The sequence below is a fragment of the Monomorium pharaonis genome, chromosome 6 (genome assembly GCF_013373865.1).
Source record: "Monomorium pharaonis isolate MP-MQ-018 chromosome 6, ASM1337386v2, whole genome shotgun sequence".
NCBI classification, from domain to species: Eukaryota; Metazoa; Arthropoda; class Insecta; order Hymenoptera; family Formicidae; genus Monomorium; species Monomorium pharaonis.
This window is the reverse complement of record NC_050472.1, coordinates 6,338,389-6,363,763: the sequence shown is the minus strand read 5'-3', so window position 1 is coordinate 6,363,763 and position 25,375 is coordinate 6,338,389. Positions and strand designations below refer to the sequence as shown.

General features: G+C 36.7%; 2 protein-coding genes across 2 annotated transcripts in view; both read right to left on the bottom strand.

Annotated features, from left to right (window-relative positions):
• Positions 1-3,178, bottom strand: part of LOC105828814 — a 5,128-nt gene extending 1,950 nt beyond the window's left edge. The window contains exons 1-4 of the mRNA XM_036288422.1: positions 2,591-3,178; positions 2,362-2,538; positions 777-1,201; positions 6-255 (exon numbers count right to left, since the gene is read on the bottom strand). Coding sequence (XP_036144315.1) covers positions 6-255; positions 777-1,201; positions 2,362-2,538; positions 2,591-2,599 — 861 coding nt within the window. The 5' untranslated portion in view covers positions 2,600-3,178. The remainder of the gene's footprint in view (positions 1-5; positions 256-776; positions 1,202-2,361; positions 2,539-2,590) is intronic.
• An 804-nt stretch (positions 3,179-3,982) lies between these two features.
• Positions 3,983-7,493, bottom strand: LOC105828829 (proline-rich extensin-like protein EPR1). The gene is made up of 4 exons (XM_036288421.1): positions 7,485-7,493; positions 6,989-7,143; positions 6,654-6,830; positions 3,983-6,362 (listed from the first exon to the last, which is right to left on the bottom strand). The coding sequence occupies exons 1-4, from the start codon at positions 7,491-7,493 to the stop codon at positions 3,983-3,985; spliced, it is 2,721 nt and encodes a 906-aa protein (XP_036144314.1).
• Positions 7,494-25,375: the final 17,882 nt, after the last annotated feature.

Genomic DNA, 25,375 nt, shown 5'->3' with positions numbered 1-25,375 from the left:
GGGACCAGGTCGTACTTCTTCGGGTTCACGTAGACGCCGGTGAACTTGATGCCGCGGTTCGACACCTCGTTGTTCGTCAGATACTTGATGATGTCCTGGATGCTCCTGGACGAATGCGGGTATCGGTATTGCGTCAGCTGCGGATACCTCGGCCGTTTGAACGACGTCGGCTGCGGCGTCTTGAATTCCCAGTGAAACGGCGTGGGTCGCGGATCCTCCGCGCTCTCGTCGGAGTCGAACGGAGGACGTTTGTGCCTGCCAAATCGATGAAGAATCACCGTGTCAAATTCGGCCGACGCGCAAGCGTTACCCGACGCGTTGTGTAATAATTTTCGCGATATCATTAATATCAGCTCTCTCTCCGCGCGTCGCGATATTAACTGATTGATATGTAAGCGTGATGAACGACTTCGGCGGAGTCCTGTGCGGTGCGCAATTTGTAGAATTGACTTGGCGCGCGCGCAATGACACAACGTTACCTAACGTAGAAAGTATTCCTTGCACGCCACGAGACTGATGCTAATGATATTCGCGATATTTTCGGGATTATTGATGGGAGATTTCAATCGCTCGCGCGACGTGCGCCAGCTCTTCCGCGTTGCGAAGGTCGTGATATCGACATTTACAAATCGTCGTTCGAGTGAAAAAAAAGAAAAAACCAACGCTTTGGTCCCTTAACATTTTCGTTCGTTTTGACGAATGACGATCGGAGAAATCGTACGGCGCATATTAAGATAAAGACGTAAGGGGATTAATAACGATGACGTGACGTTCACCTCTGTCTCACGCGATAAACGATCGCATGATTGTCGAACAACTGCTTGGCCTCCGGTTCCTCGTTTTCATCGGCCTCTTCCATGGACTTCAGCACTCTCTTCCGCTGCTTGAAATTGTGCAGATTCTGCGCTCTCATCTCGGGCCCGTTCGCTTTCGCGATGCCTGTCTCGAACGGTAGCGCTATATCGTCCGTTGCATTTCGCTGCACGAGATTCTCGTAGTTCTCGTCGTCCGAACGATCCTCCATGGGGAGATCGTCCGTACGATTGAACCTGACCTCGGGCAGGATCGTGGAGTTCGACTTTTTCGGAGGATTCGGTAATTTTTTGAGAGCATTCTGCAGCACGTATATGTGTTTGGTTTCCTGATTGAATTTACTGTTCCCCGACGTGACGGACGTGAAATCGTACATAAATATCGCCACCTACGATAACGTTGAACTATTAAGTTTAAATAGTATATGTAACATTTGATTGTAAACAAATAAGAACAAAGCGTGGTGCGATTGATAACACGAAGATATCAATAAAAATACTGTTTTTAACATCCAGCGAGGAGAAATAAAATTAAATAAACTGAACATTGCGCTACTTCTCAATAAGAACGGCACAACATTTAATGGCTCTCAACGAAACCTTAATGTCCAATTTGATTGCAGAAAAAATAAGAGCGATTGCAACATAAAATTGTATGAGTAATCAACAGCTCATAAATCCGCGAACGAGGTGTTTGCCCAGCTTTTGAAAACCGCGACGGAGATGCAATTAACCCACGTTTCCAATTGGCGAGCGACGGTTAAACCCGTGCAGTTAACGCCCTACATGTGAAGCGTGCAGAGATCTCCGCTCGCGCTTGGCTCCCCATGCATGGAAGGGATACTCCCGAAGATTCGCGGTGAAATTACGATGCCACACGCGTCTCCGACATTAATCACCGGAGAAAACTGCGCGAAAACTGTAATTACGCCTATTGTCCCTCGCGTTGGAAGAGATTCGCGAAAACATTTTCGCCGCCGTTTAATTATCATATCTCGGAGTGCATCGCAAAAAAAAAAATCATGCGAAACAGGATGCGTCGCGAGCGGAGACGTTTTCATCGCGCAGGGTCATTATCCCATGGAAATTGAATGCGACAGAACCGCGCAGCGACGTCATTAGTTGTAAGACGTGACGCGAAAGACGGAACGAAGATAAATAATGTAAGCATCACTTCATCTATTCAATTGTAACGAACTACTTTATGTTCCTAATCCTGGCTGTTTAACGACTTTAACGAGCTATTTATAGAACGTTGTTAACGCTTCCTCCTTGAATAGGATCGTTATTAAGTGACGACAGATGCGGTCTAGAAATATATGTCTATGCTCACGAAGAAAGCTGTATATCGATTGTTATACGTAAGGAAACATTTAAATTATTCTTTATAATTACAGGACTGTGTTAATAAGTAATACTCCTTTAAGTTTTTTTCAATTAAACATTTTAGCTATAAGCTTCAGCTGTGTCCTGAAACGTTTCCTAATGCGTGACGAGTGTAATGGATAATTAATGATATCTGTAATTGTGCGCACTCTCGGCTACTCACCAATATCACTGTTACCACCGCCATAACTCCGATCGCAAGTTTCCTCACAATTAAACCGTAACGGCTCCTGTTATATCGATCACCGCGATCAGAATAAAGCCCTAGCTCGGATGTACTTATGGCGGATCTCCTGCTGGTTTCAAGCATCGCCTTCTGAGAGGTCTGGCGACTGGTGTCCTTTACGATTACACATTGTTGATACTGAGCGTTTCTTAATTAATCAGCTTACCGTTGACATGCCTCGCTGCGATTCGTTTCACCTCGCCATTGTCGTCGGGTGTAATCGCGAACGATCGATAAACGTTCCTCAAATATATTTTGACGAAACGAAGGAAAACTTGGTATATAGAACTATATAGAGCACGCACGACGTTGCTCTTTCGCCGGTTCCCACGCAACTAACCGTTCGCGCATTTCTCGGTACGCAGTTTTCACTGGCGATTCCATCAGCGCCGTGAAAGATTTCCTTTGTGTTGTGGGGGAGGCTCGTTATGGCAAGTAGAAGGCAGGTGGTTATGGGCTACTTACTTTGATGCCAGACTCGAGTGCCATCGAGCGCGCATGACATGCGAGGAAAATCTCTCACCGTTCCGGTGCTTGACCTGCTAAATACGCTGCTAACGCTCCATTTTCGTCCGCTCGTTCGAGTCCAAAGCGGCATCGTAATTTCTTGCTCGTGATGGGCACTTTTTGTCAGAAGTGTTTACACGAAAATATCAAAAATAATAAAAAGCGACATTTGCAATAGAAACCATAGAATTTTAAATAACACGTTACTGAATAGGTATTTATAGAAATCGATATAAATTTGCAATAAAAGTTGTTGTGAGCCATAAACAACAATTTATATTTTCTTTTTAAAAACTAACTTATTGAAATATTATTTCTTGAAATAAAAAAAGTATTTATAACTATTATTAGGGAATTTGTAAATAAATATCGACTAATATATAATAGTACTAATAATCTTGTATGTGCGTCACAGCTTTTAAGATACATCTTTACAACAACAAAATATTTTTATAATTAAACGTGTTTTAATACGTTTATATATTATATGTAGAACATATTATATATTAATTTGTTAATTCTTTTTTAAATGAAATAAAATTATTTAATTATAGTTAGACGTATATGTATTGTTATTAATTGCGCTTTCAAATATGCGAACATGCTTCCCATTGATTAGCACAATTAATGCAATTTTCTACACGTCCCATTTTCTCACATTAAATGCATCGTTAAGTTTTATAACAATGTGATATATGTAACATCTGGAAATTATTTCTAACTTTAATATATGCTCAGTGCCTTCATCAGAGACACATTTTATGTTAAAACGGAAAGATATGTAAGATTTTTTTAAAAAATTTTTATTTTTTTTCCACACTCATTACACATATAAAAAGACACTCGTTGGTTGATTAAATTCTGTGTTAAAAAAACAGTGTAGCGAGAACCAACAATATATAAAAAAGACGACATTTTAAACGTTTGGCAAATGTTCAGCGCTACCATTGACCATTAAATAATAATCTTTGCAAATATTAATATTATGCATACTAATATTCAAGATTTTGTTGATTGGTAACGCATTGCAAGCTGCTTACGTCAACTGCTCTCATCGTTTGCGAGTATCAAACGGAATATCGGGAATCGGGTAATTGTATCCTAATGTTGGCCTGGGTGTCGTGGGCGGCAGAGTTGGAGGTGGTGCCGGTCTTCCAGTCGGTGGCGGCAATGTCGGCGTGCTGGGTGTAATGCTGTAAATCGGCGAGGGTGGCGGTGGCGCCGTCACAGTTGGATATACTGGCCTCGGGGTTGACGGTGGAAGATACGGTGGTGGTCGAGTACCCGTGGTTTGAGTGTATGTGCTAGTCGAATAAGTCGTTCTTACAGTTGGAGTATATTTTGTAGTGGTAGGCGTATATCTGGTCGTAGTTGGAGTATATCTCGTTGGAGTGTATCTAGTTGTGGTTGGAGTATATCTAGTCGTAGTTGGAGTGTATCTGGTCGTGGTTGGAGTGTATCTGGTTGTGGTTGGAGTGTATCTAGTGGGTGGCGTAGAGTAAGGCGGAAGATAGGTAGATGGCGGAGTGACTCGAGTAGTCAAGCGAGGAGTAGGTCGTGTGGTATATTGTGTAGTAACTCTTGGGGTAAATCTTTCAGTAGTTGGTGGTAATCGTGGAGTAGTTGGTCTTTTGGTAGGAGAATACGTTCCTTGTTCATTGTCAAATGAGCCAGCTTCATAGTCATATCCTTCTGTTGTTGTCCTTGGAGTTGGCGGTACATAAGGAGGTCTAGTTGGAGAAGGCGGTAGGTAAGAAGGTGCAGTTTTAGGTGGAAGTGGAGGAGGTAGTGTTGGCCTGGTTGCAGGAGGGAAAGTAAAGATTGTTGGTGGCGTAGTATATACATATCCTGGCGTTCGGGGAGGTGGAGTTCTTGGTGGAGGAGTTTGCGGAGGAGGTGTTCTCGGAGGAGGAATATATGGTGGCGGTGTTCTTGGTGGAGGAGTTTGAGGAGGTGGTGTTCTCGGGGGAGGAGTGTATGGCGGTGGCGTATATGGCGGCGGTGTTCTTGGTGGAGGAGTTTGAGGAGGTGGTGTTCTTGGGGGAGGAATATATGGTGGTGGTGTTCTTGGTGGAGGAGTTTGAGGAGGTGGTGTTCTCGGGGGAGGAGTATATGGCGGTGGTGTATATGGCGGCGGTGTTCTTGGTGGAGGGGTTTGAGGAGGTGGTGTTCTCGGGGGAGGAGTATATGGCGGTGGCGTATATGGTGGCTGTGTTCTTGGTGGAGGAGTTTGAGGAGGTGGTGTTCTCGGGGGAGGAGTATATGGCGGTGGCGTATATGGCGGCGGTGTTCTTGGTGGAGGAGTTTGAGGAGGTGGTGTTCTCGGGGGAGGAGTATATGGTGGTGGCGTTCTTGGTGGTGGGGTTTTGACAGGTGGTAAATATGTTGCTGGTGTTCTTGGTGGAGGTGTTTGTGGAGGAGGCGTGTATGGTGGCGGTGTTCTTGGTGGAGGAGTTTGAGGAGGTGGTGTTCTAGGGGGAAGAGTATATGGCGGTGGTGTATATGGCGGCGGTGTTCTTGGTGGAGGAGTTTGAGGAGGTGGTGTTCTAGGGGGAGGAGTATATGGCGGTGGCGTATATGGCGGTGGTGTTCTTGGTGGGGGAGTTTGAGGAGGCGGTGTTCTTGGAGGAGGCGTATATGGCGGCGGCGTTCTTGGTGGAGGAGTTTGAGGAGGCCGCGTGTATGGTGGCGGTGTTCTCGGTGGAGGAATATATGGTGGTGGTGTTCTTGGTGGAGGAGTTTGAGGAGGTGGTGTTCTCGGGGGAGGAATATATGGTGGCGGCGTTCTTGGTGGAGGAGTTTGAGGAGGTGGTGTTCTCGAGGGAGGGGTATATGGCGGTGGCGTGTATGGCGGCCGTGTTATTGGTGGAAAAGTTTGAGGAGGTGGTGTCCTCGGGGGAGGAGTATATGGTGGCGGCGTTTTAACAGGTGGTAAATATGGTGGTTGTGTTTGTGGCGGCGGTGTTCTTGGTGGCGGTGTTCTTGGTGGCGGTGTTCTTGGTGGCGGTGTTCTTGGTGGCGGTGTTCTTGGTGGCTGTGTTCTTGGTGGCTGTGTTCTTGGTGGCGGTGTTCTTGGTGGCAATGTAAACTCTGTTCCTGGAGTTGAATAAACGTATCCTTCAGTTGTTCTTGGTGGTGGTGGTGGCGGCGTTCTCGGAGGAGGTGGTGGTGTTCTCGGAGGTGGTGGTGGCGTTCTTGGTGGTGGTGGTGGTGTTCTCGGAGGAGGTGGCGGCGTTCTAGGTGGTGGTGGTGGCGTTCTTGGTGGCGGTGGCAGTGTTCTTATTGTTGTTTGAATCCTTGGAGTTGTGTAAGTATATGGTGGGAATGGAGTTCTTGGAGTTGTATATGTATATCTCTCTGTTATCACACTTGTTGACGTTCTTGGTGGTGGTGGTGGCGTTGGCGGTGTTCTAGGTGGTGGTGGTGGTGTTCTTGGTGGCGGCGGTGGTGTTCTTGGTGGTGGTGGTGGCGGTGGCAATGTTCTAGGTGGTGTTGGGAATGGAATTTTTGGAGTAGTATATACATATCCATCTGTTACTGGAGGGGGTGTTCTGGGCGGTGGCGGTGGCGGTGGTGTTCTCGGCGGTGGCGGTGGTGTTCTCGGCGGTGGTGGTGGTGTTCTCGGCGGTGGCGGTGGTGTTCTCGGTGGTGGCGGTGGCGTTCTCGGTGGTGGTGGCGGTGTTCTTATCGTTGTTTGAATCCTTGGAGTTGTATAGGTATACGGTGGGAATGGAGTTCTTGGAGTTGTATATGTATATCCTTCTGTCACTATACGTGTTGATGTTCTTGGTGGCGGTGGTACTGTTCTTATCGTTGTTTGAATCCTTGGAGTAGTATAAGTATACGGTGGCAATGTCACTGTCGTTGGCCTTAACGTCACTAGACTTGTCCGTGATCCTCTGTTGATGTAATTATTGCTTATAATATAATTGTACAATGGTCGATAAAAGATTACTTATTATTAGTTAAATATTACTTGTAAATAACACTTTTGTAAAAGTAAACTTAATAGGACAAATGGTAAAGTATTAAAATTGTAACATTCTTGATTACTTACTCAGTGGGTAAAGTAAAAGGCTTAGACGGCGGTTCATAGATATAACCTTGAAACTGTGGGCTGTTCTCTATCGCACGTTTGCTTCTCTCACGGTTTGCATCTGCATGACACGTGGAGAGCACGGCCACCAGAACGGCCGCCCACAGCAGCTTCCACTATAACATGATTTCCGTAAAAATTTCAAATTTTAAATCATATAAAAATTTGTTATTATTATTAGTTTTTATTATAACTTTTATTATACATTTGTTTTAATTACTTTCTGTACAATTATAATTAAATATGCAACATATTTAATTATCATTACAAATATATTTTATTTTGAAGCTTCCTAGATAATTATCGCGCTAATGATCGCCGATTGAACAAGAAAATAAAAATCGTTTTATTTATTTTCTTTCTCGTAATAATTAGTTGAGTGTTCACATATGCAATTGTAATAGATCGGAGATCATCTTCGTGGGATAATCTCACGCTTCACTCATGGTAATCTTACATAACGCATTTTGGCCGCACAAGGCGCTATGTAATACGACGATGATCGTGAAAGGTTCGCGTGCGTAGAATATGGTGTATCGTCTTTTCATCGATTAACGTTTGATGATGCAGACAGTGCCATTTACTACACTATACTAAGAGCTTCCCGTTAATATAACAGTTTTTATAATACAAAACACTTGCTTTATTTTAAGCAATTAATAAGCATTAGATATTATAATTCTTAATCGAAATTTTATATATTTAGCACCACATTTATTGCTTGTATTTGCAACGTTAAATATTTATAGTTACTGCTTTTATTATTTATTTTTTTTTATTTAAATTTATTATTTGATATTTTTAGTGTGTTGTAATATATTTTATATCCAAATTCTGCTAAAGCAAAGATGACTTTTTATAAAAATTCGTTGTATTTGTTTCTTCAATATAGATAATTTCGCATTTGTAGGCAAATGCATTGCAATCTCATTAACGGATTTGTCGAAAGACGTCTCATTTCATTTCATCAGATTTAACTGACACTTCTGACTAGCGAATTAAATCGCCGTAACCATTTGCGACGGCACCTGTGTTCGACGAACGATGATTCTGTCCCGAAGTAGCGCGTCCGGTGACCTTTAGCTTTATAATTTATATAGAAGGATGGCAGCGCGTATGCCACGAGGAAAATACAACCTCTCCTAACTTGTATCTTGCTAGTGTGTAAAAGGTTCTGTTATAGAAGTGTGCTGAAATCGGTTAAAAAATAGATTATGGAATATCACTGGTAAGCACTATATATCTCAAAATCAGTGACATTATAAAATTTCTAAATTAAGATAGAGTTTAAATTTTTTATTAGAAACTTTAATTCTCATTATATTAAAATTTAATCAAAATAAATATTTTAATATTTTTATTTTAAAAAACGTGATACAATATTAATATTTTGATTTCGCTAAAGTAAATGTCTCAATGTTAAAATAAACTTATCTATTTAAATATTTTAAGAATATTTTAAGAAAGAAAAAAAATTAACACTGACTTTTATGTTATGTAATTTTTTTCTAATAGCTGTTTATAATATAGCTTGTTAGATACGTGGTAGGAACATTGTTATATTTATGACACAGTATGTGTAAAATTATTATAAGAAAGGAGTGCAGGATAAAAATGTAAAGTAATTAAAATTTTTAATAGTTATTTATAATAGTTTGAAAACAAAAGTTGACTAAAAAACATAGAAATAAAAATTAATTTAAGTTCTAGCTCATATGTAAATAGATAGGAAATAATATAAATGTTAAATTAAAGATTGATGTTACAAGAAACATTGCATTTATCAGATAGTTTCTACACTTCTGATATATTTGTGATATTATCTAAGTCAATCAATTACATCCATTAATTTGTCACTATATTTGTTCCACCTTTGGCCTTTTCCATATTTGCTTTAGACAGGTTTCTCTCGTAACGTGTCACTGCGCGAATCCTATTGTGCTAACAACAGGGAGTTTTCTCTCTCTCTCTCTCTCTCTCTCTCTCTCTCTATCTCGCTCGAGGCGACACAATAATCACTTAACAGTCATGTCAATGAGTTAATGACAACTTATGGTCTCAAATAGATTTTTGCTGCTTACGTAAAACTATTATTTAAAGGCGTTATCGAATCAAGTGCTCTTGCAAGATTAATTTTTTATTTAAACTAAGAAAAAGTGAAAAGAATCTATTATTATATTATGCTTAAAACAATTTTGTGAAACTAGTTTGCAACTTAAAAAATTTATTATATATATATTTGTTAACTGTAAATATAATTTTGCATTTATTTTGTTGTACTTTTTTTACTTAGTTTTTTATTAAATTATTTATTTTTTACTTTACACATTAAATAATTTATCTACATTACTTTCTATTAAATTATTCTAAAATAAAATTATATTATAATAAAGATTTTAAAGATTGATCTAAGAAGCATCTACATACAATATTATTACTATGTAAATGAAAACTCTGTACATAGGAAGTGTTCGATAACAATACTATGTAATTTTATTAAGGTTGATATAAGTTTGCTCAAGTCTCTTGAAAAATTGCGCAGATCGCAGACAACTTCTTGCGGAGCGCCTTGCAACTGTGAAATCACACATTATTTTGTGAAAGAGACAGGATCGTGATTTACACGGTACAGGCCGTCCCACCCGCCGAGAGTGCCAGAAGTCGTCTTTGATGGAATTCATGACAGAATTTATTTGCAAACCATTTACCGGTGACATGAGTAATCTTCCTATTCTTGCAACTGTAGGATGCTCAAAAGACTTCGAGAAAGAGTCGAGTTTGCGCTTTCTCGAGAATCTCAAGAGATCATTTAAATTTAAAATGCAGCTCAATAGAACGTGAAAAAGTTAATTACGAAACTTCGTTGTACACGCGCGCGGTACTTTGCCGCGCCCAAGTGATTATATTCTCGCTGTACGTGATAAGTAGAGCAATTATTAGAGCATAATAACCACGGCGGACAACCCGGCAGTGCCGGGTGTTATCCCGTTTGTTCAACGCTGCGCGAAGGTCCATGTAGATTAAACAATCGAGTAAACAATTATTCTTACAGAGTATCCTTAGGCACTTCATTTACATTTGGAGAAAGCGAGAGTCCACGTCAAGATGCTGGTCGATAAGCGACATGGACCCCGATGGCCTTTTTCTCATTCGGGTCGACGTATGGCTCGTGTAAGGTGCAAAATGTCTTGCGCAACGCAATCGAGCGTTGAAATTTCTAATCACGCGACTGTCGCCAATGAACACGCGGAAGAGACTCGATCAAATCGCCGAAGGTATAGAATTTCTTTTAATTGTGCGAACCTTTCCAAGATAATTGCACGGACAATGAAGGAGCCTTCCAAAAGAAAGAATTGCAAGCGCAGTTTATAAAAATAGATTTTATTATAATAATTAAAAAGAGCAAGATGTAATTACGTTTAAAAAATTCTATGTAAGAGAATTTTCAAATTTTAATCACTATAACTACGTAATAAAAGATTTTATCAGCTAAAGACTTGTATTAATTTCTGTGAATGTCGAAAGTGATTTAATGCTTGAAAAATCTTTGCGGACTTTAATCAAATCTCATTAAAAGAAGTATACTTAATAATGTATTCATAGTTTTCAACAAGTGAATCCTACGTTCTCCTACGCAAATACAAGTGTATAAAAAATGTGATTTAGTTTTCTACGTAAAAAATAACTACAGCATAAAAAAATAAATTTACATATTTTAACATGTAGTTTAACACGTTTTGTTGTTAATTTTATGCCGAGAACTGAATCACATACATAGATGATGCATTTTTTACATACTTGGTTTTGCAATGTATTTTTGAATACTTGTAGCAGATTTGTGCAAATTATGTAATCTTTCCTGTGTTAAATAATAAATGTCAAGGATTAAAAAATTGATAATAATATTGGAATATCCAGGAAGTAGCATTGAGATATTTGTCAAATCAATATTTTGAATGATGTACACGCAAAGAATGTATGGTAATAAAAAGTCATGATAATATTTAAGAGATCTAATAATAGTCACATTACATGTTCTGTAACAGCGGATTATCGAATCAATATTGCTCATTACAATCGCGTTACTCACTGATTAGATTAACTTTAATAAAGAAAAACGCGGTAAAGGAATTCAGAAAAATTAATGGTCATCTTGCGATTATGTTGCCATTTGTAACAGGTGGTTCATAAAGTTTTATTAATATTCGTGTACTACAGCATATATTACGAAAGCAAGCAATGCATGGACAAATGTATGGAGTGATAAAAGATTCTAGAAAAATTAATGTACTACTTAGTTATGCATATGTAAAATTTATATACATATATACATATATATTATAAAATATATATATTACATAATTAAAATATAAAATTCTGAACTAGTTGTGCAACATATTAATATTTCTATTAATAATTTTTTATAATGTTTAAAGCAACCTATTAATATATATATCTCTTAAAGTATTTTATAATTAAATTTAAAAAAACAATTAATATTAATAATAATAAGTTTTGTGTAAGTGTCGAATATACGGACATGGGTTCGGTTGGGACATTTACCTTATATATTACGCAACGCGCGAGATTCGGAGCAACGTGAGGACCGGGGAGAACCTCATTTCGTAAGATGAGATTCTCCGCGTAACGCGCATCCTTGACGGAAAAAAAAAAACAGGTGCCATAATTCGTGAGCGACACCCAGACTGCGAATCGCGTAATGGACGTTAGCCGTGGAGAAAGTAATTTGTCAAGTGTGGCTTAACGCGGCAGACAGCTCTTAGCAAAACAGGCTTAATCAGCGTGGGGTGCGTATACGTTCAATGGGCGAGCGTGCACAGCCGGGTCATCCTTATAAGGTGCAAATGTAGCTTCTTGCATAATTCGTGCAAGCCGCCAGCTAATTACGTCTTATTAGACACTAATAAAATGCGATTAAAGCCTTCGGGACAGGTGCTTTCCAATTATCTCGCTCAATGATGATAAATGCTCGTATCGATTAGCGTAATCTCCACCGATTGTGTCATATGTCGAAATAGAGTAGGTAAAAGTCACGACGCTAAATACTATGTTATGCATAGCAGCGGAGTGATGAATAAAGTAAGTAAAATTTATCGAGAGAAATATTATAAAATATGTAGACGCTATAAAACTTTTTTATCTTCTAATTTTCAATCTTAGCAAATTTCAGTCAGCACATATTGTTTCGTGGACCATTTTTTTATTCTTTATTTCTAAAAATATTGAATATTCAGAATTGAATAATCGCTAGCCACCTTACAATTTTTCTCAAGTATTCTAAGTCGTCTATTTTTATCATATTTAATAACAAGTAACAATAATATTATATATAACGATAATATCTTGCACAAGCCAACCTACGTTATTATTATTAATTATTTGCTCAATAACCAGTCGATATTAATTATTATGCATTGCGGCTCGATCATTTATGAGGGAAATTCCTATAAATTGTCGGCTTCTTGTTACACCTGGGACTCGTAATTACTTTCTACGTACGACGTCGCGTCTCTGTCGTCGAAGAACAACGCGGCTCGGAAAGACTGACGAGCTATTGTCGAGCGCCGACAAAAGCTCCCGGCCGTGTAGTACGGTGTTTTCACTGCTTAACATGACAGAGCCGGTTCTTTCCAACAAGTCGGATCGGTACGTGCGAACGGAAAACCCGTGCCTTTGCTTTTCAACCCCATGACATTTCCACGTGCGCACAACCGATCGCGTGTTACATAGTAAGAAACTTGCAGTAATTCATCCATTCGCCGCGGACGTATCATAAAAAGTACCACTTTCCTCCTTGTATTAGGCGTAACGGTATGCAAGCAGTTACACTGCTTCGCACTGCGATGTGGCATTGTAGCAAAAATTTCGAATTTGCTTTACCTAAGTAGAAAGGTTAAAAAAATTAAGATTTAAATTATATAAACTACAATAAAAAATATAAATCAAACCCGAATTAAATTGAAATTAAAAGCGTATTTGTAACACGTCGCATTATATACTTATAAGATTCAATCGTAGAGAAAAATATTTTTATTTCTCAATCGTCTAAATTTAACCATTACTCATGTTGAAGCAATGCTGAGAAAAATTGACGTATCTGTAAAAAATGCTATCTTAAAATTTTGTGTGTAGTAAATATGAAAAGTATTTAGTCTTTTTAGACACATTATTTAAAATAGTTCTCTTACTATTTTTTATTTTTCCCAGCATTGTACTTCTGAAGCAACGGTGAGTTTCCCTATTTCCACATTTTTTGAAGTGTTTTTTTTTTTAAATAATGATCTAAGAGGATAGCAAGAGAATATAATAGCGAGTTCATATTTCATGAACCTGCGTGGGATGTAATGGTATGTATAATTAAGAAGACTCCAATCTCGTATCGCGACGAATCTCTTTGCTGCTGCCAAAAGGCAGAGGTTCACCGGTGATGATGGGCCGCATTATAATTGCATTACGCAAGCGGACTGGCGGTTAACCTCGCGAAGATCGATCCTGTCCGGATCTCGCGAAGAGAAAAATGAGAAGAGGGGGGCACAGGTGGGAGAAGAAAAAAAAGGACAGCTGAGTATTTATCGTTATTACGAAAGGACATGGGCTCATCTTAAAATTTACTGGCCAATTTGGTGCCGCGGCGGCCCGTTATTGCATAATCAAAATACCACAATGAACGGCTGGTGTCGACCGGCCGCCTGGCTGCAGCTCGGCTGATCGGCGAATATGGGAGAGATGAGGATGGTGCCCGATAAATGCAAATACGCGTCGGCGCTTCGCGTTTATGGCAGCGTTATATGTCGTACGAAAGAAAGCGAGCGTAGAGTGTGAGTCACGAAACGGGCGTCGTACCGTGAAAATAGCAATTTACTATTCGAGTCTCGTTTACGAATGACTGCCCGATATTGATAGCAATCTGGCTTACTGTAACGACGAATTTTGAGATGCTTCGAATCGCTTTCTACATAGCGTAACGCTGTTTTGCATCTCTTTCGTAACAAAGGATTCATGGATTGTATTTCAAACGGAGATATTATATCACGAGTTGATAAACTCGAGTTTACAAGTCTCTTTTAAAGATAAGGTACGATTAAAAGTTTTTTTTTTTAGTTTAGATAAAAGATATGCCGAGAAATTGAAAGTTATAATACTTGCTGCATTAAATGACATATCGATGGACAACTGTCATCAATTTTTTTGGCTCTTTCAATCGTCTTTTTACTCAAATGAATTAAACAACGCAAGTTTTTGCTTAAGAGCACATTTTATGAATAATAAAAATTTTTTTGTGCAAAAATATTTCACACTGACGGAGAGACTTTAAAATAAATGCAATTAAATTATGATAAAATTTCGCAGTCTTGTGTGAAAAACGTTCTTGAGCAATGCAAATGTTTCTGAAATACCGAGTCTTAAGATATGTAATTGCGAAATCGATAATACCTCTATAAATGCGACACTCTTATATTATACATATGATAATCTCAAAATATCTTCAATCTTTGGAAGTTAAAACTTTTTCGAAATTTTTTACGATAAATTCTTATATCAAGAATGAAATTTCTCCGTTGCACAATTTGTAAACATAAATTTCTTTTAATTTTAAAAACACGTTGTTTTTTTTTAAGGCAACAACATTCCCGAAGAAGTCTTTCAATAGCGCATTCTTTATGTCATAGCATTAATTTAGCGAATTAAACGAGGATCATAATTGTAGATTTCATCGATTAATTTTTTTTGACTCGAGAATGACGAAGTTCGAGTTTTCTGTTCGATATAGCCGGAGGACTTCCGAGGACGCGCGCTTGCTAAACGCGGATATTGCATATTCGGATGAATGCACACATTTATGCTAAGTAACGAAATATTTTTAGGAGAATGCCACCGAGATAGCCGAATGACATAGTATTCTTTCGTCTTCGCTTGGCGAGCTTATCAAAATAATATCGGCATTTCTATACTAACGTGTTACTTAATGCGATTAAGATATGACGTGACGACGGGCCATAAATATAACTTGGAATTAATTTTGAAATTGTCACAATCCATGTCAAGTTTTAAGAATTTAATTAATTTGTGTTGGCGATTATAAGTCAATTTATTTACTGAAATGATGGTTTTCGCAATCTGTGCGAAATGATATTGAGTTAGTTGTTTATAATATCTATATAATATCTGTAATAAAAATTTAGTGCTTGATTTAATTATATAATAAGTCATTTCTGATTACGAATATTGCTATAATGCTTAATGCTTGCATTTATATTAAAGTAATTAATTTTTTATAAAAATAACTAAAAATTGTTTTTACTTTACTAATGCAAAATCTATTCTAGTATAATAAAATTCTAGTATAATAAAATCAATTTTATTATACTAGAAAAGTAACTGTACAATTTTATTAAAATATTAATTGATGTTAATTGATACTATTACTACACTCATCGTTTGCGTTGTTTATATAACATATATTAATTCTAACTTTGGCTCAGTGGTCAGAACAAATCGTTTCGTGATAACAGTTGCGATGGCGATCGAAAAGAGTAAAACACGCAGACACCGAATTGAATCTTTTTAACACGATTCTTGAACGTGACGAATCGTCAACGGGACGATTCATCATTCTGTCGACGGACAATAATCGGGGGATTTAAAGGGAAAAAGTTTTCTCTCGATGTAAGATCCATTTGCGTAACACGCCAAGCACATGCTTCGGTAGTAATTACGACATTTTTGCGGATCACTAACGATGCGCAGTCATTGACATTCGGCCCGAATGGATGCCAGGCATCAGATAGATCAGTGAAAGTTACGATTGCAAGATAAGTAATTAATACCATAATCGATTAATCGCAAATTACATTTTAAAATATATATTTTTGTAATAAACTAATTTAATCTCTATAATTTCTTAACTACATGTAACACATAGAATTCGATTTTTTAAATTACGAGATAATAATATTTATTATAAGATATGGTTGTAATTTTAATAATTTGCACATTAATATATTAATATTTTTAAAATTTATATTTTTATATTCAATTAATATTCTAAAATATTAAGAAATATATTTATTGTTATTTACATTATAAAACGTTGATGATATTTGCTTAGTTATTGATGATACACTACGGAAAGTAACGATCCTATTATTTCTCATAAAGGAAAAATCTTTCACGTGAAACTTGCACGATTTTATTAACAATTGAACATGCATTTCTATTATCTGATGCATTAAATGTTGATGAGTATCGCGGATAAGCGTGACGTTCACTTGCACCGCAAGTAGAATTGTGCCAATGACGTAAGGATCGTCATTATGTATCTAAGTTTCATTCATAATTTCTACATGCAAATTTAATTGTAGAATTGCTTCGTCATGGAATTATTCATGTTGATTTTTATAACAATATAAAAATTTGTTTACAGGATAAACGACAACATTAATTAATTATACATGAGTTGTACATGAATTATATACATAAAGAATTGTGCAAGTTCTAATCGTGATTATCAATCTTTAACCTCTTGGTCAACTTCAGCAAGAATTTCAATTATGCATCGTGCCGGTGTAAAACTATTGCACGACACAATTTCTCTAATCCTATCATTCACGTAAGTTGGTACTTGTTAACGCCCAGCTTGTATTTAATCAAGAGATCGTAAAAGAGTTTGATTAGCTAACGAGGGAATCTCGTTAGAGGAGTTATGCCATGTATTTTTATAATAATTTAACAACAATACGCATATAAACTTGTAAAATTTCAAACTACATGTAATTTTTATAACATAAATTTTTTGAAGAATTAATAAAAAATTTATCACAAAAATTCTATTTTGTAACACATTTGTTATTAAAATAATTTTTAAATTTAATTTAGTTATTTAATTATCTTTTTTTTTTAAATGCAGTAGATAATGAGTACAATGTTGGAGCATTGCGTTCTGAAGAAGCATAAAAAAGAGATGAATGAGGAAAGTGAGAGTCGACAAATGAAAGCGATTAAGATCGCCAGAGGATTGCCGTTGATTCAAGTGTCTTTCATACCCAGCGCGGGTTCGCTTAATTTGCATAGGGCGTCCTGGACCATGAGGACCAGTGGGGGACTCGTGTAGGTATCGCAACTGTGCTTCATTTGATGTCGAACAGAAGACGCGGTTGTATTACGTCATGAGATCTTCGAGATCTCTAATGGCACGCGAACCGAACAGTTTGATGGCGTGTAACTTTTTATGCACGAGAACCGCGCGATTGACCTTTACGGAACGAAAATTTACCTCGTTACGTGATCGTTTCCATTTTAATCCACACATTAAGCAAGAATTAAGGTGGTTCTAACTCGATCGGTGGAATTCGAAGAAATATAAATATTGCATAAATTACTGACACACACACACACACACACACAGTATATATATTATATATATAAAGTGTGTGTGTGTGTTTGTCTTTTGTCTTTCAAACGCCGATTATGATTTCGTATCTGGATCATCAATGCGGAATTGTCATAGAATATTAATTAATCAACTAACTGAATTTACTAGGGCCCCTAAATAATAAATCTTATAAAAGATAAGATTAATAATAGTTTTATTTCAGAATGCTTTTAGCAGTCACGAAGCAGAGAAGAAGATAGTCTAAAACGGTTTTTATGGAAATAAATGTGAACAGGTTGGCGGATTAGTAGGTGAATGGTATTTTGCAGAAATTTATTATGTATTAAGATCGTTCTACACGCGAAGAGAATGCAAGCTTTAATGAACATCTGAATAAAATATTGTTATTTTAATACATGTATATGTCAAAATTTCTACAAGAATTGTATTTTAAATTATACTTGAAAAAAACACATTCTCTTCTCTCCTAAGCATATTTATTAAACAATTAATTTTTGAAATTTATTATTTAATTTTTATACCCTATTATATTATAACTTGTTTCGGAATTTAATTTTAACATTTTTTTTACTTAATAAAAATCTTTCTTTTTCTTTCTCTTTTTTAAATAAATTCTGAGAGATTATTACGATTTTTTCTACTAGATATAATTTTTAGTCTGACTATTGCATGTATTTTTTATTTGCGCACGATGATTCTATTAGTATTATTTTTTTTATTTAAAAACAATTTTTACTGTAAGAAAGAAAAAAATAACTAAAAAATGTGTCGGGCAAGACGGATTTCAAGTCAAGGAACAATAATAACCCTTGACATTTGCAACTGCTGCAACAGCTGGCTGTCTCGCTATTAATTCCCGCGAGAAGAGTGGGTTTATGTGTAAATACCAAGCGACAAGCTCACCGACGAAAACGCTATTTTAATGGAAAGGAAAGTGCACGTGACGGGTGTGACGCTTTTAAGAGTCGAAAATCGAAGGCGCAAAGACGACCGGACCATTCTTGCCATTGTTACGAGAATGCATGAGGAATAAATTATCGTCGTTGCATCTTTGCCGTTGCAATCGCTGTGCTCGATACTTTCTACTGCGAATATTTTGCGTTTTCGCAGCACGATAAAATTGAGACTTTTAAAAATATGTGCCGAATATGCCATAAAAAAACTTATGTAACGACACAGCAAACTCGATAGTGTCATAAAACTTTCTTAAAAAATTCTTTTTTGTAAAAATCCAAGAAGTTTAATATATCAAAAGATCTTTACACTCGAAATAAAACTTTAAATTAATTAAGCAAAAAATAATACATTATACATTATTAAGCAAAAATTAGTTTAAAGTTAAGTTAACTTAAAATAATTTATATATTACATATTTAATAATTTAATAATTAAAAATTTAATACTAGAAGTACCAAATAAAAAATTTCGCCTATTATGCAAAAACTGAAGATGTCACTGTATAGTTACGTAAGTTTTTTTTTATTGAACTTCTTTATTCACGATTAATTTTTTACAAATGTCCATTTTTATCACTCTTTTTAATATGGTAATGAAATTATCATCACTTCTGTTTTAGCGTTTCCGTTTGTCACAAGACGCAATATTAGTGCAATACGGTTCGCACGAGAACGTAAGGATAAAGAACTTCAGGATATGAAGGTTCGATGAACGGCGAAGAATACAATGCAAAGTTCAATTTTCCGATCTCGATTCTCGAGTAGCAATTATTCTCCACTAATTCTGTTCACTGGGTTTCACACTTCCCAAAAGCACTTCTCGACGTAAGAAGCTGCAACCCCTTCTCGCGTCGAGTGCACCACCCACCCTTATTCTCCGTGCCTACATTTTCTCATGTCACTTCGCGTCCACGATTCGTGCACTGTTACTTACCATCGCTTAAATCGCTGCGCTGATCACCGTAGATGACCAAAACAAACGGACACTTCAAAACGAACACATGCCTCGCTCGGGAGAGCGCGAGCGTCCCGGGAGGTAACTTCTTCGTCCGCGGACGACCAAGAGCATTTATAGGATTTACCCGATTGGCTAGTGGGGAGGACAGAGCGTTCGGTCCATGACGATTATATCGCCAAGCGCGGAGATGTACGCGGGAGGATGCTGTAATTCTTCTACTTCCACGCACATGTACAGGTGGGGGTTGGACTGGAAAGGTAGAGGGAACGAAAGAGCCCGGGGAAGGACAGAGGGGAGGACGGAGAGAGACAAAAAGAGAGAAAGTGAGAGTGAGCATCTGCCGTGAGAAGGACGGAGCCACCCGCGGTATTTCAAAGCTCCAGCCGAACGGTGGATGCTGAACGGCGATAGCCGAAGGACTCCGTCCGTGATTCGTCCCTGATGCCAGAGCGCCACGTCTGATGATAATTTCGAGAGACTCAAGGACGTACGCGCGATTAAAAAAGAAGAATACTGATATCGCGACTGGTGCATATGCATTTCGTGAAAAAAAAAAGAATACACGGATTCTCGGCGGCAGCAATATGAACGATGTTTCGCTGCAACCAGCTCCGCAATGGCCTTATTCTGATAGAAGACGCAAAGTGCCCGTATATGTTAAAGGGCGTATACAAGTCTTGTGTTAATAATTGATTTCGAAATCTATTTGATTTTTCATGACGGTATAATTTTTATTACAATCGAGCTCCCCCTTTTGTACGTAAACTGGCTTCGTTGAAGCAGAATACTAGAATTTGTTGCTCGGAGCGTTTATTTAACGTTTAATGAAACAGTAAGTGATTAGCAAGCAAAATAAAGCTGCGCTCGATAAAAATATCACCGAATCATAATCCATTGCATAATCGACTGCCTTTCTCTGCATTCTTCTCTACGGGAGGACAAGGACGCTGTAACTTCCGCACGATGAGCCACCAAAATAGGGTATACGCATATCTAAATACCAACGGGACCAGGTCTCGTTTTATATTTCTGCCTCGCTACATAATTAAGCGGCGAAAAGGTACGCGCTGATAATTACCATACCGTAGCTAACGCGATAAATTTCGCGGTTCGGTTATGCAACTACTTTTTTCGCATGGTTTTTGAATTACATCTTTCAAGAGTGTAACTCAGAGTGGCGATAAACCTCGCCGTGACAGTAAACGATTGAGCCTGGGAAGAAGACTGCAGCACACCTTGCCATCGTAAATGTCTACCGTGCGTGTTGTCTATCAAAGTCGCCTCTAACGATTCTGCCGAGTATAACGTAATGGCGGCGACACACCCGATTGAATTTAACAGCCGTCGTAAAGCGAGGGTGACGAGCGCTTCGCGACGAATTTTCGCGGTCGCGATATTTGCTTGTGGATTTTGATATTGTTGACATTTGAATTTGTTGCGCAAGAGTATTATAGACTGCGTATGATGTAAGACTAATCGATTTACGATCGCCGGTACACGATGAAAGCTGTTGGCAGAATTTTGATATTCACCTGTTAATTTCTCTCATAAAGATATTAACTTTCAGTTGTAGACTAAAAGTTCGTTAGAATTACGTTACTTCTCTCTTTCACTATTTTTATTTATATATTTTGATTTTTATTCGCTATTCTTTATTTTTATTTTTTTATGTCATAGAGTAAAATATAAAATTGTGCAATTAATCGAATAATTTGCTACTATAAAAGTAAAAAAATTCCTTTTATAAAATTGGATTAGAAAAAGAGAGAGAGGGAGAGAGAGAGAGAGAGAGAGAGAGAGAGACATTTTTTTACTCTTATTAGAATTTCAAATTATACAAATAATTGCATAAAAAGCTTAATTTTGACTTTTTTATTTAAAGAATATAAGAATAAGACAAAGCATTATACAATTACTTATGCACACTTTGATTTCTATATTTTGCTTTATTAAAATTTTAATATAAAAATTCTTTTATGTAAAATAAATTATATTATAAAATAAATAACATTGTTAACATAATTTTTTAAATTAATTTTATTTGCTGCTCTGGTGATGCATGTACGATCGCAGGTGACGTGCGCTTGAATATAGGAGATGCATATTATATGACGGCGACTTTTCGCTTATGCCAGGAAAAAAATGAAAAAGGCCGACAGATTTTCATTGCGTAAGGAAGAGGCATTAATGTTTCTTCTTTGAGTCGTGTAAACTCGTCATCGGGGCTCGAGACGCTTAGGCACAATGATGCTCGAACGATCATCAACGGGTCAAACTGCAAACATTACGCGGGCTTGCATTGCGCGTGGCGATGCACCAGCTACCGTAGGGTTCAATAAAAGTTTAGTGCCAGTGGCGCAAGTACTTAGAATAAGTACCTAAGCTATTTGCTAACGGGAATAGTACTTGTGTAGAGAAATCTTCAGTCTAGGCGCTCTTCTCGTTTATTTCAAGGTGACAGTCAATTGCAATGTCCGAAAATTATAAATAATTTGATTGTTAAGCACATAATTTTTGCGAAGAATCAACTCAGAATTAATTAATTTTTTAGAGGAATATATTAATTTTATATACTATAACTTTTTAATCTTACATACGTTTATAGATTTTGATATATAATAATTTATCTTCGTCATTTGTATAAAATAATTAAATTAGCATAGATTAATGATTTCTTCTCATCACTATTACTACCTTGACGATTAATAATAATTATGACGTGTCTACGTACGTAACGGCAATAAAGAGTCAACAAAAAAGTCTTTGAAGGTGTTTAGTGGAATTCTATATTCCTAATTACGTGGAGATGCAATCATCTTGACGACGAAGTTGATATGTCTTCCAACTGCCGGTTCTTTTTTTCTCTGTTACACGATTTGCTTATAACGATTTGCAACGTCGGCAAATCACGTTAATAAAAAAAAACAGTGACAAATATCCCGCCGTGTCACGCCGTTCAAATTTATTACCGGGATATTCTTCTCGAAATAAAACATCTCTCCAAATGCGATTTTTTATTTATTATATGAAGTTTAGAGAAGATCTTCGATCTTTGACAAGTTCTCTAAACTCCATAATAAATAAAAGATGTTGATCGCGAAACTATTAAGCGTAATTACGAATTAAAATATTAAGAAAGGATTAATTTTGGAAAATTTCAATTCTTGCGAGCTTCTTTTATTTTATTATCTTTCATTATTTCACAAACTTATTTTTTTGATCGTCAATGTATTCTATGCTTTTGCTCGTTCATCATCTTATGGAAAATTTCGTTATCATTCAAAAGGTTAATTTCATTGCACTTGAAATATAAATCCCATAATACAAATCGGATATTACGAGTAAGCGATTATAGAACCTAATGAATTTTTAATGCCGGCGTTACACAATCGTGAATAAAAAGGAGCGCATCCTCCGCGTGAGAAATTTCCTCGATCATGAGTTGTTTCGTCGCACGCGATGACTTCAGAAGCGTGGGTGAGATCACGCATGGGAAAAACATTTCCCGATTTTCACTTGTACATTTTTCCGAACTGAAACAAAAATGGTCAATTGCAATTAAACGTGTACTGAAAATAAAATATACTTTGATACTTCTAGATTCCACAGAACGTGCGGTTCTGTCGTTTATTCTCACTGTGTTTGTTCTCCTATTCGATGTTTCAATCTGCAACAACACAAAGGTCAAAATCATGTTCTTCAAGTATGATCTTGGACCGACGTTGGTCATCATTAGGACTAATTGAAATGTTCCTCTCGATCGACACTCTTACATCCGCACTTTTGTATACACATCTCGATCTGATCGCGAACGGTAGGCAACGTCCCGCGACGTTGTAATTATCCATGAATGAAGTTCGCTTCTCGTGAAGCTAACCTTTCGCTTAGTATTTAGTTCTTCACTGAATGAAGGGGCTCGATGCAACTGCGAAGAAAAGGTCGTGATCGCACTGCTCGTGTGACCTTCGCTAGTTGCGCTTCGCCAGATAACCCGTTAAAGGGATACTTTCATCAGAATAGACAAATTTGTTTTTAAACGATAAAGCCATTATATTAATAATAAAAAAAAGGTTTTATCTCTGAAATACATTCGCAAATTTAATACATTTCTAACTAACTCATAGGTGCATATGTAATTTTTGTTTACATAAATGCTTTTATTTTTATTTATAAGTAATTATAAATTAAGACTGTTTTGAGATTAGAATTTTTAAACATTTAAATTTAAAAAATTTATATTTAATTCGTAATTTATAGTTTAAGTCTGGGTCAGTTACAGGAGTACTGATTTCTTTTCTTCGCGAGTGGTTAACTTTGATTTTTAGGAGAGGGTTAATTTTTGCAATCAAAACTAATTTTTTTTAACCGCCAAATACAATGAAACATTGCCAATAATTTACGATACGTAGAACAATAAAAACCGATCTAATATCACCTATTAGCTTCATTGAGCTTCAAAACTATCGACTCCATTAACATCAATTGTGCCAAAACTACGATTATCTTATCGGTTATCGACGAATATGCAAACAGGCTTTGCTTCGCGATGCTAAACGTATGAATTGATTGTATGAATTATTCGAATTTTGACACACTTGTTTGCGTGTGATGCTAAGAGTTTGTTTGTTTGTTTTTTTTCCACTTTATAGCTAATTCACACTACGTTTAGAAGGACGGGCAATTTCAAAAAAGGATTTTTGGTATTGATAATTTAAATTTCTTTATCGTTGTTTTATCTACATAAAAGAGTTCTAATGTAGAGACATTATCTCCTAAATCAGACTTTATTAACGGACATATATCGTCCGCAAGGTTAATTGCAACGGATCTTCGTGTTAAGATTAGTATAGATGCCCTTGGGGATTAGAATAATTTGTTTCGTCCATGAACTATAAGTTTTATAATTTTGTGGCAAGATTGTGTTTCAAAAAATCTTGGATTTTACTAATTTCTAACAATTTGAATACAAATTTGATTCTCATTACTACATCTACGATGACCGTGGGTGTTAGACATTTTGATCAAAAGTCCCTGAGAAGCGGTAAAAGTTTAAAAGTATCAAATTTAATCTTTTAACGCCTAAATTCTCACTCTATTAAATCAGATTGTATAAAAAAATAAAGTAAAAAATATGTGTTAAAAAAAAACTGCTTAAAGAATATTGAAAGAAACAGAAATAAAGTGAAAATTGAACTTTAGGCATTGACAACGAATATACATTCAAGTATTATCATGCATTTGCATTTAAATTGTTTCATTAACCGTATATTACCTTCCACATTCCTAAAGTCATTGGAATTCGGAAATCCCGAAGGACGTGAGTTCGTTATCAATGCATTTTTTTTAGATTACTAAAAAATAAATTTAACTATACATAGCTCTCTGCTATAAATTAATTAAAACTTACAACAGGATAGTATTAAGTATTTTTTCTAGCTTCTACCTAAAATGTCTGTAAAATTTTACCTTTTTGGTTGCTATTAACACGCATTGCATATAGGACGTTTTTGTTATATAATAATAATGACTAAAATTATTAACATTAATATCTGATTCTGGCGAAAGGAATAGGGATTTATATTCATGTAAGAAACTTTAACGGCACTACCCTCATCATCAGCCGCTATTACGTATTACTTATGAAGTAATAAGCATTATGAAGTAACAAATTTTTGCGACGTTCGGCGTCTCGCTGGTATTAATGTACAGCGTTGCAGATTGCAGAATGTTCGCATGATCTTTCCCAATTCATTAGAAATGCTCGCGGCAATAGCATTTCGTTATTGTTGGATTTCAAATTTTTTCCTTCGAAAATCTTTTAGAGATTTGCATTATTATTCCTTGAAAACTTATTAATTCTGTTGCGCTTCAAGTAGCACTGTAAACGTGTTGCATGACAAAACAATGTGATAACTGATTTTTATCATTATTAATATTGTGTGATCGATTATATGAATAAGGAAAGTGTAAAAATGTCGGTAATTACAATCTTAATCAATTTATTCGCACATTTTATTACC

Coding starts and splice junctions, on each gene's coding strand:
- LOC105828829 (XM_036288421.1), bottom strand. Junction 6,831..6,988: donor CCTTTTACTTTACCCACTGA/GTAAGTAATCAA, acceptor TTACATCAACAG/AGGATCACGGACAAGTCTAG. Junction 6,363..6,653: donor CCAAGAACTCCATTCCCACC/GTATACCTATAC, acceptor GCCGCCACCAAG/AACACCACCACCACCACCTA.